An 18,757-nucleotide genomic window follows, 5' to 3' on the forward strand; every position below is an offset into this window, starting at 1 on the left:
TATGACGACCAACTATCGCCACCGCCTCCTCTTTTGTTTAAAGGCTGTTCACCTCACATTACCTTGATTCTAAACAAGCTTATTCAATGCTGATGATGTAACTGTGAAAGAATATATAGCAAACTGCTCACGCTTCCATGCGTTTCAATGTAGGAAACAGATAAAGAAACGCCTCAGGGGAGAATTATCGGTTAACATTCACCTTGAGTAAGTCATTGCATGCTCTTCATGGAGCAGATTTGTAACATCGATGTTGAGAAAACTGGTTCTTGATAGTAACTGCGTTCTTTTTGTGGGTGTCTTATGGATACTATTTTAAGCTGACCTCTTGCCCCGTTCATTGAACCTATAATCTGCTAACATACTTTATAAATAACGCTTAGTGTCACAGTTTCTCTTTTATTGGTGCAATTCAATTAGAGGAGTCTACGGCGTAAATAAGGAAGCCAGAATCAGAGCAATTATTTTAAAAGTATAATTATCCATTGAACTAAAAATAAAGGGCAGTTTATTCCCAAGGATATTTATGTGCAGTACTAAAAAGTGAAATACGTATGCATATGGGAGAAGTTTCGTATTAAAGAGAACATGACTGAAAACCTTATTAGTTTTGTGTGATCGTCTGTGGGCACGAGTTTCCTCTAAAGAAAATGTAATACCTACAGACCACATAAGTGGTATTACCCATGTCTTCTTCTTATAGTATCGATGGCATGCATACTATAATGCTTGCCACGGTGGTGAAAGGATTTTCCAATCGACCTTAGGTCCCCAATTGTTGCCTAGGTTGCACCAGATGTAGAAGAAAGGAATGGTACGTCGTGCGGGGAGGTTCTTTTCGTGCACCCCAAAAACCCATGTCTAGTTGTGGGGGATTATATGAGCGTGTACTAGAGGTCATTGCTCGCCGTAACAACAACAAGTCTAAATTTTAAAAAATGATTACGACAAATAAAAGAAGATGTAAACTGATATGCGGTCTCGTACTACTGCTAATAAATATTGCTGCCTTTGTACAATAACACAGTATTACAGAATACTAAGATTTTGAAGTAAGCATACATCGACGAGAAGATCAAAATATTTTTTTTAAGATATGTGAGAAAATTATCCACGTATTATCTAATACGTAATTTACTACATATGGTACTCAATTAACACAATAAGTGAAATGATGGATACTATATACTAGTAGTATCTTGTGTGCTAATAAGTATTTTGCTTAAGTATCGCAAGGCGCCTTTTTATCGGCAAAAGAAGTTTGTTGCTAATGTAGAAGTGTGTTTTTTGTTTTAGGTCGGCTTTACTAACGACTATTTCCACTCGTCGCTACTGGTCTAAAATATATTTTTGGAATTATTTTAATTGCAAATCTCTTCTTTAGACGCGATCATATATTCATGATAGAAAGTCCCTTATGCGCTAATCTGGGTTATACCGCATATTCATACATACTCATCGTACATCACTCAAGTATTTCCGCGTCATTGGGTAACAAACATCCAAACGTTAATTAAAAATTAAAATTAAAAGTTATTAACAAATTTGAAAGATAATGCACCTCATTTTTTCATGATTCCAAGTGACGAGACGAACAAGTCATGCACCTGGTGGGAAGCGACACGACTGTCCATAGCAGTTGTAGAACCACTCAGAGCTTTAGAGGCTTTTGAGACATAAGTTGACAAATCCCATGTGGGTACATGGGAATGATAATTTCACTAGCTAGCTAACTCTTACCTTTCAAAACCGGAACGCAGTACAGGTCACATTACGGATTGGTGGCAGTACTTCCCTGAAAGATCTCTTTCACAAGGAGCTCTACTGCTACTAAAAAACATTAAAAATTACAATCGCGGAACGTTATTACCTTTATAAACTTCCTCTGTGTAAAATACCTATCTATATACTTTTGGAGTGCCTAATATACATAAATAATTGCCAAAGCATTAGCTGCCTATTATTTTCTAGTTCGTTAAATAAATGAATAGTGTTAACGAATGAGTGAAACAATTTTAGTTTTAATTAGATAGGTAAATACGTTGCAATAATATATTTAAATAAAAACACAAAAATACGCTTCTGTGCGGCTGATAACGCGAAACATAAAAAAAGATATTGAATAGTAGACGTGTTTAATGTCGTGTTTGTGGCAGTTTGATCCAGAGTGCTTCAAATTCAGAATTAAAATTAAAAAAAAAATTGTTTATTCAGTAACATAATGTACAGAGAAAACTAAAGACTACTTATGCGATTTAATGTAAAAATAACACATGTACCTGAACTAGGAAATTCCTGTATTTCAGGTAAAAAGTACTACTAATTATAAATGTGGATACTATTAATATTATAAATACTTTTTAGGAGAATCTTATGAAATAAAATTAAACAATTAAATAATAAATTGCCAATAAAAAAATAAATAAAAAATGTACACTTAAACAAGACAACATTTAATTTACGATAATAAATAAATTCTCTGTATCCTCATAGGACATATTTTGAAGAGCTTCTTGGAGAATTTTCTTTACCTTAAAGCAACAGAAATTATAAATGGAATATTTAGCGTTTAATTTATTGTACAAAAATGGTCCAAGAAACACAAAAAATCTTGAAATAAAAGTATGTTTTGATGATATAATTTTGGGGCAGACAATATCTTTTCGTCTTTTATTAGTGTTTTCAGTAATATATGGGAGCAATACGTGCTGTTTGAGAACTGTGGACTTAATGAATAATTGCCTTACAGTTAATACTTTACATGACTTATACAGAAGGTCAGTGGGGTAACGGAAAGGGCGGTAGGTAGAAACCTTTAGGACAGCTCGCTGGGCTCTTTCAATGATTAGTAAAGTAGTTTTAGCTATACCACCCCATGATGTAATGCAGTAAGTAAGTAGTTAATGATTGGCATAATGCATAATAAACTTGCCTGATTATTTTAAAATCAGCAGAAACGCGTAGTTTTTTAAACACAAACATTAACTTACGGAGTCGGGCGCTTAGTGCTTCGATATGGTGTTTAAAGGATAGGATGTCATCTAATATAACACCTAAATACTTTATCTTGTTAGTAATAGCAATGTCTGGACATTTACACAGGTTGTTAGTAGGTTCAAAACAATGGTGAGCATATAGTTTAGGGTTAGATATAAATGACTTTGATTTCCGCATATGGAATTGCATAAAACAAGTTTTATCCGTATTTAGTGTTAGCAAATGATGTTGGAGCCAGTTATTTACTATATTGAATCCACGCTGTGCATAGTCGTATACCTCCTTGTCAGAGTTTGCAGAAAAGAGTAGAACAGTATCATCAGCATAGGATATGATCTTTCCACCTTGTAAATCTAGGTTACAAAGGTCATTAATGTAAATCAGAAAAAGTGTTGGTCCTAAAATACTTCCTTGAGGAATTCCAAATGAAGTGCACTTCAGATCAGAACTGTGAATGTCACCTATTTTAACACATTGGGATCGGTCCTCCAGGTAGTTTTCGAGTAATTTAAGCTGTATGCCCCTTATACCAAGCGATTCAAGCTTCTGTAACAGCACAGGGATGTAAACTGTATCAAAAGCCTTCGCTAGGTCTAGAAAAATACCCACAGTTTTGTTACCCTTGTCTAGTTCCCTTGCTATAAAATTCGTAAGGTGATGCACGGCGTCAGATATCGATAATTTAGATCTAAAACCGAACTGTGTTTTAGATAATATGGAATGTCTCTCCAAATACAAGACAAGTCTATTGTTAATAAGTTTTTCTAATATTTTAGACATTGCTGGCAGTAACGAAATAGGTCTATAATTAGTTATTTGAAGAATTGTTCAGCAATTAATTTTATTTTCATAATCGTACTCCATAATCAAGGTACTAATCCGCGATCCTGGTATAAAATATTAATACGTTCATACCGGCTTGTACTACTAGTGGATCACGGACAACTGGTCAATCAGGCGTAGTGGTCACACATCACTTGAATTTTGGTATACTAAGAAACCCACGCCGTTTAGAGAGACTGCCTCCGTGGTAGAACGGTTACCATGCCGTACTGCCACGCAGAGGTCCCAGGTTCGATTCCCGGGCCGGGAGAAATATTTGTATGGCCTACATTTATTACTCCCGTGAGTTTGGGTGTAGTTTGTGGTTGTCTGTGTGTGTGTGGCACCCGCGACACAGGTGTTCCATAGTGCGGGGCAATGTTGAGTGTGGGCGTTATTTATTTATTTAAAAAAGAAAAAGTGCTACATTTCATAGTGTAGCTCAGGAGTTTGATATTGTGTAAGACAGTAAAAAAACAAGGTTAAAAGTATTGAGTTAAAAAAAGAACTATAAATGTACTTAATAGAAAAACGAGAATAAACATAGCAAATTATCTCTGATGAATTGTATAAAAGCTGTTAGAACTGGCAAAAAATAGTTTACTTGAAATGATAAATTAAATAGGAAGAGATAAAGCACAATTTCGCCATGTCCACCAGTGGCGCACCCCGCCCCGACACATTTTTTGGTTGACTGAGCGATGATGTACCACCGGTGGCCATGTGAGAGTCTTTCCCGCCGGACAGCAAATAATGGTAGTTATGTTCCCGATCTGAACGTGTTACGTAAGTATCTTTATTCCTATATAGTACGACAATACTGTGATGAACACTTTTTTTCAAATTATGTTTACAATATGGAAGTACAATTAAATTAAAACGCTCCGAGCATAGACTTGCCCTACTTGCTCCTGTTGTACTATGTTTGAAATAAAAAAGTAGCAACACTTACTATACTTTTACTAAGTACTACTTAAAAGTAGTACTCGTATAAGTAGTATTATACTTAGTACTGTTAATATAGTACTTAGTATAAGTAGTACTTTACAATTTTTTTAGATCCTACATATGTGAATTATCAAACTTTATTATACGTATGTAATACCGTTTTAATTTTATTTGGTTTGCAGTGTACAATGACATATTAACTTATTCCTTTATGATTTTTGTTACATCCCAACCTTTCAAGCCTAGTATGGTAATTGAAGATGTTGCGTACTACAAAATTAAAAGTTTCAAAAGTGTTCAGTCATAGTTACCGGTTGAATCAGAGATGGCAAATTAAGATTGCCATGTAAAATTCTTAATCTTTTTGATATTTCGTGTCCTGACATTTTGATAGACAGACTAAGTACTTACGCTATACTTTGCGAAATAGATTTGCACAAATTGTTTTCCATAATCTGTTGTTTGTAAAATAAAAATAAACGTTTATTTTAGATTTATTTTATTATAAAGATTGTCTAGAGCAAACATTTGGACATCTCTGGACTTGCCAAATTCTGTACCTAGTATTGTATTCTAATGCCTGTGCTTACACCAATATGATATTTGTGAAAGAGCGTCATAAAGTTGGCTCGTACGCGTTGTAAAACTTCTATTAAGGTTTGTTACAAACATTTATAGTATGTTTTCGTACACATAAACGAACATGGAGCGTTAAAGCTGCATTTTAGGTTATATTTACTTGTATAAATGTATTGTGTTGTATTTACGTGTAATATCACAAATATAAAAATACTTAAGTAGAATATATTTTAACACCTTGTACAGGGTATCAAAAAAATACGTTTTAATTTTATGGGGTGAGTCTACACTCTACATATTTGTTTCTTTCTTTCTAGTATAGAGACCTATCTAAAAGAATACCAATTAAAGCATAAAATCTTTATTTCAAACATAATACGTGTTATAGCATCTTGTGAGTCTTTATCGTCATGACCACTTAAACTTAAATAATAATTAATTTAATTTAAATATAATTTAATTTAATTTAAATATAATAATAATACCCATATCAATTAATTACCTACGTTTTAAGTTTGGATTGTTCCTAAATTATATTGTAACTATCACTTAACTTTAATTTGCAACGCCCTTACAGGGTATCACATGTATGCTGTCATAGTTTTAAGTTTATTAAATTGTACCATACCTGTGAAAAGCAATAAATAAATGAAATGAAATGAAATGAAATGAAACCATAAAGACGATGGTAATAATCCTGTGGCATAACTGGTATGTAAAGCCGACGAATCATATGGTTGCGTAATGTAGTTAATAATTTTAAACAATGAAAAAGTCGGTGTTGTAATAGGGGTTAAAGTATGAAATTGCCGATTTGTACTGAAAATCTAAATTGTTTATTTTTTAAATTTTTAACAAATTTATTTAATCAAAATAGTTGCCATTATTATCTATACATTGCTGCCATCTAATGGGAAGGTTATTAATGCCTTTGCGATAGAACTCCGACGATCTAGACTGCACAAACTGTGTGAAAGCATTTTGTACTGCCTCCTGGGAAGAAAACTTCTTGTCACGTAGATAATTGTCCAAATCACGAAAAAAATGGTAGTCCGTTGGAGCAAGGTCTGGTGAATACGGAGGATGACGAATGGTTTCTATCTGCAGTTCCTGAAGGGTCAAAATGGTTTCTCGTGCTGTGTGAGGTCTCGCGTTGTCGTGGAGCAATAATGGTGAAGATCGATTCATGAGTCGGGGCTGTTTTACTGCTAGTTTTGTCAACATGGTTCGGAGTTCGGCACAATAGACATCTGCCGTTATTGCTTGACCAGATCGGAGAAAACTATAGTGAATAACACCATGCTGAGACCACCAAACAGTTACCATTACCTTTTTATTGGTAAGTTTTGCTTTAGGACACTGTTGTGGCATTTGACCTGGGGTCAGCCATTGCATTTTTCTTTTCCGGTTATCATAAAGAATCCACTTTTCATCACATGTTACAATTCGATCCAATATTCCTTAATTTCTGTACCGGTTCAACAAGGCAACACAAGTTTCAACACGCGTTTCTTTCTGCAGATCAGTCAAATCATGAGGCACCTATTTTTCGTATTTTTTTATTTTATTGATTTGACGCAAGTGAGTCAATATTGTGGGTAAGGTAACGTTAAACCATGCCGCTAATTCCTGGGTAGTTTGACTAGGATCGGCTTCCACTATCTCTCTTAATTCATCGTTATTCACCTGTGTGGGCGGTCTTCCTCGTGGCTCGTTCTTTAAGTCGAAATTTCCATCACGAAAGCGTTTAAACCAAAATCGCACGGTGCGTTCATTAGTAGACCCCTCTCCAAACGCAGCATTGATATTGCGGGCTGTTTCTGCCGCGTTAGTTCCGCGTCGGAACTCGTATTCAAAAATCACTCGAATTTTCGCAGTATCCATCTTTCTTGTCTAAATTGAATAACAAAAACAATTGAAAGTCGATATTCAAATGTTTCAAATTTAAAAAAAAAAATCACAGAAACCATTTGAAAAAAGTTTCATTCGAAAACCTCAAACCATGAAGATTCTATGAAAATTCAAAGAACCTATTGCAATAAAACGGCAATTTCATACTTTAACCCCTAATATTTACACTAACATTATGCACATTCTGAACTCAGCTGTGCAACAAACTTAAAAGAAAAAATCAGTTCTTGAAAAGCAAAATCAGTGATTTTATTTACTTCTTACACCAAGTACCAAGTACTTCCCATATATAACTATCAATTAATTGGATAAGTTAAATGAAAGTAATTTTTTTTACGATTTGGGTTTGCCTAAGAAAGTTGTTACACAGTATAAAATTTCAGACGCACTTTTTAAAATAAAGACAGTTGTAAATTTATCATCTGCTCAGTGGTAAATGGCCAACGTGTTTCGCCTGTAAATCTGTTTTTACAAAAGGAAACAAAGAGTGGTTAACTTTAGGTTCTATTGATTACAACTCAAGTTAAGCAACATTGAGTTGTACTCGTATTTCATAATTCCATTTCAAAAACCACTAGTTATAAAGTTTTACGATAAATATTAGAGCGCACAATTTATCACGCTGTCGATTTGGAAATATTTTTGGAACAGGCACTTTGTTATGACAATATAATAAAATAGACATTAAAATCAAATAAAATTATTGTCATTTCACTCTCGGTGTTACAGGGGTCGGTTGCAAGTGGAACCAATTTGGGAAATAAGTTTCCTAAAGTAGTTCTGATTTGGGTGTTCCGGTGTGCCCCGAAGTGAATTCCGTCGATCTTCCGTCGATTTAGTATCAGAAGTGGCAGTGTCCCTCAGATCTTTGCGATTTAAAGTGATAAGATTTGAAGACTGTTATAAACAGGCGTGTAGCTTACCATCAGGCGCACGACTTGTTCGTCCCGTCACTTGATATTATAATAAAAAAAAAATGTGTGTCTCATAGTACAGAGGACTCCTTGCTTTGACACCACATGATTAGTGTGGTTATATGGCATATTATAATTATATTATTGTAACGTTTTTTGTTCTTCTGTTTTGTTTTGTAGACACCATTATTATTTATATAAGCGGTGATAATGTTATTTCTTACAAATATATAAAACAGATAAAAGATAATAAAGAATTATATCTCTATTTTATCTTATTCTGCTGTTTTTTATAATAAATATGGTAGAAAATGTTAAGAGTTTTAAAGGTTCGTCGAAGGGCACATATTGTATGTATATTCTGCCTGACTACGTTTTCTTTACCATTGTTTTGCAAACATTTATGTGGTTTCGATGAATATTACTAATTAAAATTTTGATTCTGCTGTGTTGGACCATGTTGATGACGAATGAAAACGCTCATTGAGCAAAAAAAGCGTCCACAACGTTTTGTAATCTATTTAAAATATGCACAACAAGTTAGTCGAGTTATGGCACTTATTAAAATAGCCCCAACTGGGCTAATGTAAAAAAACAACAACAATATTCTCGTCTATTGGAAGGACTAAAAAACATGAAATGTGGTTACAACTTGTTTATCGTAATGTGGTTCCATCAGCTAACGTTCAGAATGCGATATAGTTGTTTTTAAATAACCACAACGCTTAGTGGTTAAACACCATGAGAGTCCCAGCAAGAATTTTGTATTGTGGCCTTTTTGAGGTAGCCACAACACATTTGGCAGAATAGATATTTTTACAAGTGCCGTACAAGTTAATCGGATGTTGTAAAGAGACCACAAGGCGTTGTGGACGTTTTTTTCTCTCTCAGCACGTTTGTGGCCTTTGAACCTAATATATACTACATAATATTATATTGTGGTACAATTACAGATACATAGACTGTTTTTTTTCTGATACCGAGTGACGGAACGAACAACTCGTAACACCTGGTTCCTGGTTCACGCCTGTTCATAGCCACTCAGAGCTTTAAGTCGTAAAGATCTTAAGGGTACGATCACCGCGCCCGTCACCCCGGGGCAAAGTTGCTAAATCTCATGAGCCTGTAATTTCACCACCACTCCTCTAGCACTCTTACTTTTCAAAACCGGAACGTCGTGATGATCATATTACTTCTTGGCGGCAGATACAGGTAAGGTGGCAGTACTTCCCTGGACGAACTCTTTCACAAGGAGTTTTATTCTCATGGCGACAGACGCAGTGGTATTGCCCCTCAAATCTTAGCGATTTAAAGCTCTGAATATAGCGGACTGGCGTGTCGCTTACCACGACTAGTTTATCACGTCACTTGGTATAATCAAAAAAGTATTCTAGGCGACTGCAAAATAAATTGCATTGTCGATTAACAAACTTTGCTCATTAATGTAATTGACCGGAAGGAAAGTGCCTTAGTATTATCGAAATTAACGAGATTGTTGTTACTTGAAACAACGTAGCTATTAGACAATGCAAAAAAGATTATAACGTATTGCACGAACCAAAGTTTAGACTGCTATTTCGAACTAAATGTACCTATTACCGTACTTTGTACGCAATCATAGTTACGCGGATAATTAATAGTTAATCAAAACGGTATGTTATTAGTTGAACCTATTAATTGTTAGCGCTTTTAACCGAATCATGGTAACATGAAGAGTTCAAACAGAGCATTAATTAGGCATTTATTACTTTGGCGATTAGTTACTTTAAAGTATTCATAATTATTATTGATTGTAGGAAGATGTTGGTTTTAAAATTAGTACAGTTAGAATATGAAACAATTTTTCAGGTCTTAATCGCGTATATTTGTTTTTTCAAACAAATCAACGTTCGGGTCTTTTACGGGTTTTTTTAGCCACCACATTTTTCACTATAGTTATAAAAGTTGTTAATTAAATACATTATTTTTATTTTTTTCCAATTAATGCAACAATGTTTTACAACATATTTTATTTATGTAGCGTGAAAGGAATGTTCTTTGTAAAATTAAAAGTAAAGTATTTAATAATTTTCTTTCCTGACTATAGTGTGATTCCCATTAACATTTTAAACTGCCTGCGTAGCCGAACTATTGCCATGCCGGACTGGCTGGCACGTAGAGGTCCCGAACTCGATTCCCTGGCGGTTAAAAATTTGTATGGCCTACATTTATTTCTCTCGTGCGGAGCAGTGAGTATACAATATATATAGCCTCTTCAGGTGATGAAAATCGTTGACCGCGTAACTGGTTCTTCATTTTTGGAAGTAAATAAAAGTCACAAGGTCCCAGGTCGGGACTGTACGCGGGATGGCTCATAAGGTCAACGTTGTTCACCTTCAAAAATTCATTTGTCTCTCTGGCCGTGTGAGAACTGGCATTATTATGGTGCAAAATGATACAGCGTTTATGGTTATTTTTACGGAGTTTGTCAATAACTTCCGGTAAACAAATGGTCGTGTACCAATCACTATTAACGGTACAACGATTCTCCAAAGCAACAGTAATCACGTGTCCAGTTTTATTTTAAAAAGAAGCACTTTGCACGCGCGCCACTTTGGTTGGTTTCGGCTCATCTCGAAAGACCCATACGCTCGGTTGCTGCTTTGTTTTGGGATTGTAACTGTAAATCCATGTTTCATTACCTGTTCATATGTCCCACACCAAATTCGACGCCCCTTCTTTGAATCTGGTAAGCATGGCATTGCACCAAGTGATGCGATCCGTTTTTTGAGCCTCAGTCAAATTGTGTGGGATCCACCGAGAACACAGCCTTTTCACACCCAAATGTTTGTATAGTATTGATTGTATTTGACTCATGCCTATGCCAAAAGATGCCCGAATCTCAAGGTATGTCACATGTCTGTCTGTTTTGATTATACGGCGCACAGCATCGATGTTTTTGTTGTTCACAGCAGTGGACAGGCGACCATCACGAAATTCGTCACTGAGATTCACACGACCGCGTTTGAATTCTGCAAACCAGCTATAAAATAGTCATCCTGCATGGTGCTTCATTGCCAAAAGCAGTTTGAAGCCGAGCGAAGCTCCGAGGAGCTGTTAAATTACACTTAAAGTCATAGACAATCATACTACGAAAATTTTCCCGACTTAAATCCATGATGACGCCACAATGTAAAAACAAGTGATAATCAGATGAAACAAACTGTATTCTACAGCCAAAGAGTTCCATTTTCAATTGTTGTAATTACTTTTTAAATATTGTTTATGTAAGTGGCCAGTACCGGGTACGTATAGTGCGCCCTATGTATGATATAATTGATCGATGACTTTACCATCTCAGTCTGTCGTGACCATGAGACCTCTAAAGGGCTCGACATGTTGGTTTGTTTAAGAAACGAAGAAATCGTTTAATTTCCCATGTGTTATGAAAACTTAAGATATAATATGCACAATTCTTAGTACTCGAGGCATCGTTTCCTACATAAATGTAGTGAAAAACGCAGCTGAATTGTACGCAAATTTATGCGTTTATAGAGTCGTATTGACTAATAATATATAAGATTACGTTACGGATACGTCGCTTGCGATGTTTATAAGTTTACATTATTCAACCGAATTATTTGAATATTAAGTAATCGAATTGAAATACATTCACTAGAAAATCTCAATCAATCTGATTGATTGATCCATCAATTTATTTATTTGTCAGAATAAGGTATGTTGTGATCTTATTATAAATAAAACTAGCTTATTCTACCACAGTCGGCATGCAAAAATATATGTTATTGTTTACTATCAATACAATCAATCAATTAAAATGCAAAACTTTTTATTATAATTAACGAAATTGCCAAATACAATACAAATACAAATACAGTAAAATTACAAAAGATATAAACTAATGAATAATATATCAATAATTATTGTCAAATAATTCTGTCAAGGTGTAAAAAGTACTATTCTCTGTCCAACCATTTATTAAACTTTTGACATATCGTCGCCTTTGTTTTCTCAAACACGTATCTTAAATCATCATCAAGTTACTGAAATGCAAAAATTTATTGTATTTACAAATTTTGCAGGCAGATTTCAAATCACATTACCTTCATATTTACACACTGGCCTTTACCTATTCTTAAAGTAATACATCGAAAATTAACACGTCATCTCAGTCCACTGCTGGGTATAGGCCTCCTCTTTTGTACACCAGCTCAATCGGTCCTGTGCGAATCTCATCCACAATCTTCCGACCACCTCGACGAAATCGTCCGAGCATTTAGCAGGTGGTCTGCCTCGAGGACGTCTCGCTCCTACTGGGTACCACTCAGTAACCGCCTTGGTCGTCGTCCCGCCTAGCAACGTGTCCTGCCCACCTCCATTTCAGGCTCGCGCTCTGCATACTAACGTCTACGGCCTTTGTTCGCTGTCGTATCTCCACGTTGGGTATGCGGTCGATGAGGGAAATGCCGAGCATGGTGCGCTCCATTGCCCGTTGTGCTAATCTGATTTTGTGCATATATTCCTTTGTGAGCGACCATGTTTAGGCACCGTAAGTAAGTATGGGCAGGACGCATTGGTTATAAACTTTAGTTTTCAGGCTTTGAGGAATTTTAGATTCAAAGACGTCCTCCAGTTTTCCAAAGGTAGCCCATCCCAACTGAATACTTCTTGCGATCTCCTTGTCTTGGGAAGATCGGCCGAAAGACAAACAGTGTCCAAGATAAATGTAATCGTCTACTACATCTAGCTGGATATTCCCAACAAAGATGGTGGGTTTTGGGCCCGGACGGTTGGACACGATCTTGGTTTTGAACTTATTCATCTCAAGGCCGATAGCTAGTGAAGCCTCGTGCAGGTCTTGGAGCATAGTCTGGAGATCAGCGGAGTTCCCAGCCATGAGGATCAGGTCGTCAGCGAAACGTAAATGCGACATGCGGCGACCAATGACGTTAACACCTCTCTCATCCAAATTGAGTGTCTTCATTACGTCGTCCAGGACACTTGTGAAGAGTTTGGGAGAGATCGTGTTTCCTTGTCTGACACCACGTTTGATCGGGATGCGGCCTGAGGGTTCATGCATGTGCACTTGCATAGTCGCGTTCCTGTACAGCTCCCGGAGGATATCCAGGTATCGCTTGTCAATGCCACAGCGATGGACAGAATGAAACACGGCCCAGTGTTCGACACTGTCGAAAGCCTTCTCATAATCGACGAAGGCAAGACACAAGGGTTGGTCGTATTCGCGGCATCTCTCCATCAGTTGTTTGACTGCGTGAATGTGGTCCATGGTTGAGTATCCACTCCGGAAGCCTGCTTGTTCAGGTGTTTGGTTTTCGTCCAGAGACTTCTTTAGCCTATTGCATAGAACCTTAGCAATCAACTTATAAATTTGTGACAGGAGGCTTATCGGACGATAGTTTTGAAGTTTGGTCATAAGACCAAAGACGATAACGCCTTTTTTGTGCAGGATCGTGACCGAAGCGTTTTTCCACGTTTTGGAAGTAACACCTTCCTGGATAACTTTGTTGAATGGTTTTGCAAGTGGTTTTAGTATCGCTGAACATCCTGCTTGAAGCATTTCTACGTACACTCCATCATCGCCAGGAGCTTTGCCTCGTTTCATTCGGCTAAGTGCAAAGCCAATTTCTTCTTCAGTTATTTCGGGAAGCAACTCGTCATCGAAGTGTTCTATTGGTCTTGCCTTGGATCTTCTCTCCCTAGTGATTCCGGCTCACTCACTTTAGATGCATAAAGATTTGTATAAAAATCCTCAACAGCGCGAACTATTTCATCCCGATCCGTTATTACCGTTCCGGTTTTGTTGGTTAATTTATTTATTTCTGATTTGTTGCTTGTTAATTTTCGTTTGAATACTTTTGGTCCTTGATGTTCTTTTACGGTTTCAGTAATTATTCTGTTTCTGTATGTTGTGGGATCTAATATCTGTTTTTAAACTTTTCCGGATTAATTTGTTTATCTTCTCTAACTCTCTTTGATCTGATTCCGTATTGATTCTCATATGTCTTTTTTGAGCCAATAAAGCCTGGGAGCTGGGATTTAGTTTTTTGTTGCTTGGTTTGACACCCTTTATATGTGTTTTTGTCGTTTCAACTATTATGTGACTCAGTTTCTTATTAAGCGAATCCACGTCCAAATCTACCTCTTCAAGTCCTTGAAAATGATTTTGTAATTCAAGACGATAATCTTTTTGCAACAAAGCGAAAGCTACTTTATCGTACTTCGGTTGATGTTTCCTAACCATTTTGGATCGATCTTTGTGTGTGTCGTAGCTGAACGTGGTCCGCACCAAGCGGTGGTCGCTACTGGTTTTAAAACGACTAAATCCACTTGCATCTGTAATGCTATTCTTCTGGGGTGTTACAATATAGTCTATTTCGTTCCTGGTCTGGCCATCAGGACTGGCCCAGGTCCACTTTCTGGTTGTACTGTGACGGTGTGACCTCTTTGCATCGTCATCCCACCTTTTTATTTAAGTTCCTTATTTTATTCTCACACTCGTATTTAAACAAAAATTTTGAATTGTTCCATTTTGCCTCGCATTTTGAATTTGTTTCGTTCCATTGTCACTCCCTGCCCGATCGCGGTAGCGAACAAATCTCTTCCTATCTTTTTGGACCTTTTACTAGTTATATTTACACAGTTTACATTTTAAAGATCATAATATTATTGTTAAACCTGAATAAATACCTACTTCCAACTTTTGAACTACTAAACTTACTAAGTAAGATGTATGGAGACTGCGGAGGCTGCGGAGGCTACTACTACTACATTCCATCCAATGAACATAACTCCACTAACAGCATCAGCCCCCCTACAGTACGTTTCTTAAAAAAGGTGTCCATTGCGTACACGATATGTTTTTCCAGAAAATTGACTAAAAGCTGTTCCCAAGGGTTTCGCCGTCCACGAGCATATTGTCCCACTGTGTGTTCCGATTATCTATGTGGACCAATTTTAGCATTAAAATCTCCCAGCATGGGCTTTCTTTGTATGCTTTTTCAATGTGCTCACAGAAAACTTCCATTTCATCATCGCCATGGTCTGAGGTCGGAGCGTACACTTGGATTATCTTTAAGGCATATCGATCGTTAAGCTTAATTTTAACGCATTTGACGGAGGTATAAAGTCTATTGTGGATTAGAAAACCAACGCCTCCGCATGACGAATCATCATGCCCTTTGTGATAAAGCATATGACCACAAGATAGTATGGTAAGGTCTTCACCTTTCCGTCTCACTTCAGCCAAGTCAACAATTTCCCACTTAATAGTTTCTAATTCTTCCATTAATTCAACTAGCCTATCGTCATCTTACAAAGTCCGTGTATTAAACGTAGCCAAGGTTATTAGGTTTTTGCAGCTGGATCTCTGCTGGAGATTCTTCGCACCCTCTGCCCCGCTGGAACCAGAGCCGCTGCCAGAACTCGGAATAACGGGACCGCCCGGATCTGAGGGCCGTTTGTTTTGAGCGTGTCTCATGTTAAAAGAGGGGGTTTAGCCATAAAACACCACACTGGCCAGTGCGTCTTAGTCAGTCGCCAGAGTCTAGTTCGTTATCTAGCAGGGTGCACCACGTACAGGGTAGGTTGGCTTGGGGGGCAAGATGTTGGGCAAGATGCTCTTATACCCCTTTTTTTACACCATTAACACCCTTGATAAGAAATTTAAAATAAATAGAAAGTTTTGCCATCTCCTGAATAATACTCTTTATAAGATACGAGTTTGAGAAAGTAAGTAATGCCTCCGAAGTTCCGTAATTATTGACATACAACCATAGAAAAAAAAAAATTATTCTTTTTATTTTTAATTTTAGTGAAGCGACGTGCTCTTTAGCTCCGATATTTATCGAGTCAACAAATCATGTAACGAAGATTATTCAAGTTGATCAATTTTGGTACCTGTCTAATAAATTATAACGAAATGAAATTATAAATATTATAATAAATTCTTATTGCTTATTATAATGAATCGTTGGATTCTTTTCCATATGAACGAGAATCATCACTTGAATCCTCGTTAACATTAATTATTACTTATTAAGTACACAAATCGTCAAACGTAACATCACGATCCCAATCAGACAAATTTTCATTTTTGAATCCGCTCACATTCACGATTAAAACTCCTTCATGAATAAAATCGACTGTTTTAAAAAATCGAATCATAAACGCATTAGGACATCACTAATTGACTATAATTCGAGCTGTCAAAAGTTAAATAAATGGTCCAACCACTTATTTAATAGAGAAGCTAACAGTTGTCTTTTATATTCATTAAATTTTCTGATAAAAATTAAACACTCATAATATAAAGTCCCGGAACAATCTGGAAAGTAATATCGAGGATCACGGTTTATCAGTTACCCATTGAATTACATACTATTTAATACAATGAGCCGAGACGAGACGAGACGAGACGAGACGAGACGAGTTGAAGTGATTGTCTGGCATTTTTTCCCTAAATACTTCTCTTTTTGGCATAGCTTCCAATAAAAAACAATCTAACAGAGAGACGGTCGAGATACAACAACGCTATAAGTTGTATAAAGATATTATTTCCACTACATCGGGAAGTATACCTTTTTTGAACAATTGTGAAATCTAGTCCCCGTATACTACATACGTAGTATACTTCGGGCTTCGCCCTCCGCTACACCTCGGCCTACGGCCTCGACTCTTATGACTTTAAAAAATTAACATACCTCTTTAAGTGCGGCCATATTGATAAACGGCAAAAAGTAAATTTTGACTGCAAATCATTGTTAAACACCCATAGAGGTCCCCACATGCAGAATTTCAGCTGAAATAGAGCAAATTTCCATGTGCCGCCAAAAAGTTTGTATGGCAGACATACTGAATACATAAATAGCCAAAAATAAATTTTGACTGCAAATTATTGTTAAACACCCATAGACTCCCCATCTACATGCGAATTTTCAATCGAATTAGAGCAAATTTTCATCTGCGGCTAAAAACACTTCTATGGCAGCCATATTGAAAAATGGCGATAAACCAATTTTGACCACAAATTATTATCAAGCACTCCTAGAGATCCCCATATGCCAATTTTCAAAGGGATCAGCAATTTTTTTTCTGCCGCCAACGAACGCTTCTATGACGGCCATATTTGAAAATGGCGAAAAACAAATGTTGAGCACAAATTATCATCCGGCATTTCTAGTGGTCTTCACATGCCAATTTTCAGTCGAATCAGAGCAAATCTCTTTCGGCAGCTATTTTTAACGAAAAAAACACTTATATGGCAGCCATATTAAAAAATGGCGAAAAGAAATTTTTGGCCCCAAATTATGATTAAGGACTCCTAAATCCGGATCGAAGCAAGTTTTTCTACGTTCGCCATTTTGAAATCGCCATCTTAAATTTTTTTATCCCAGGCAGTTGACCAGTGTTACCTCTATGACATTTCTTCAAGCACCTCCTACCTATCTCTAACAGTTTCCGTGATAGGAGGCTTTGAAATTTGTATGGCGGACATGGATATGGCCGCGTACAACGGTATAAATATCTTTTTTCTACCATATCGGGAAGTAAGCGTTCTATTTATTAAGTGAGTCTAAACTTGTAGCTTTATATAGGGTCTTTCAACAAGAACTTTGTTTTCTAAAACAAAATAAAACAAAAAATTTAGATGAAGATGATTCAAATTTTTATTGTATTACAAAGAGAAAAGTTCGGCAATTATGAATGAAAAATGATATCTGGCAAATGTCCACCACGACCATGCTGCCAGAAGTCGATTCTTTCATCAAAATTTTAAATCACTTTTTGGCAAAATGTCGGGTCTATTTCGGCTATCACATCACGGATTTTGAGTTTTAAGGCTGTAGTCGATTCGATTGGCTCCGTATAGACTCTGTCCTTAAGATAGCCCCACAAAAAATAATCCAGTGGTGTTAAATCACACGATCTGGCTGGCCATTTAACAGCTGAATTTCGGGAAATTACGCGATCAGCAAATTTGGTTTGCAATAAATTGATCGTCTCATTGGCTGTGTGACATGTGGCACCGTCTTGTTGAAACCTGGAAATGCGGTAACGGTGAATGGATCACGCTATCGCGAGATGTTAACAGCTCAATTTTGGCCTAGCATTGATGACATGGATATCACTGACATGTGGTTTCAACAAGACGGTGCCACATGTCACACAGCCAATGAGACGATCAATTTATTGCAAACCAAATTTGCTGTAGGCCGCTGCAGGTAGGCCGCCACGGAAATTCGAACCGTCGACTTCTCAATTGAGCTGCATTTTATGTAAATTAACCCTGGGTGTTTTAAAACTGCACTTTTGATTGAATTTTTAAACCAATTTAAAGTACATTCTTGAAATATATTTTTATTCATGCTGACTTCAACTTTTATTACTTTAGGCATTCAAGGAGATCGTGCTCTTTTTGTCCTGATTTGACACATGTTTTTATGTTTCAAAACGAAATATAAACTTATAAAAACAAATTAAACATACTTGTAAAAAAAGCAAGGACCAAAACTTCCCTTCGAGAAGCAAATTAATTAATACGTACAATGCACATTCTCATATACGGT

The 18,757-nt window shown here is 36.5% G+C and overlaps 1 protein-coding gene across 1 annotated transcript; it reads right to left on the minus strand.

Annotated features, from left to right (window-relative positions):
- Positions 1–15,066: 15,066 nt before the first annotated feature.
- On the minus strand, positions 15,067–15,477 carry LOC113236703. Its single transcript, XM_026472863.1, has one exon. The coding sequence runs from the start codon at positions 15,475–15,477 to the stop codon at positions 15,067–15,069; it is 411 nt and encodes a 136-aa protein (XP_026328648.1).
- Positions 15,478–18,757: the final 3,280 nt, after the last annotated feature.

This window comes from Hyposmocoma kahamanoa, unplaced genomic scaffold (genome assembly GCF_003589595.1).
Source record: "Hyposmocoma kahamanoa isolate Upper Pololo Valley unplaced genomic scaffold, ASM358959v1 92, whole genome shotgun sequence".
Classification (NCBI taxonomy): domain Eukaryota; kingdom Metazoa; phylum Arthropoda; class Insecta; order Lepidoptera; family Cosmopterigidae; genus Hyposmocoma; species Hyposmocoma kahamanoa.

What these genes read in the sequence shown, in the direction of transcription:
- LOC113236703 (XM_026472863.1), bottom strand. Translation starts at nt 15,477, where the DNA reads ATGGAAGAATTAGAAACTATTAAGTGGGAAATTGTTGACTTGGCTGAA.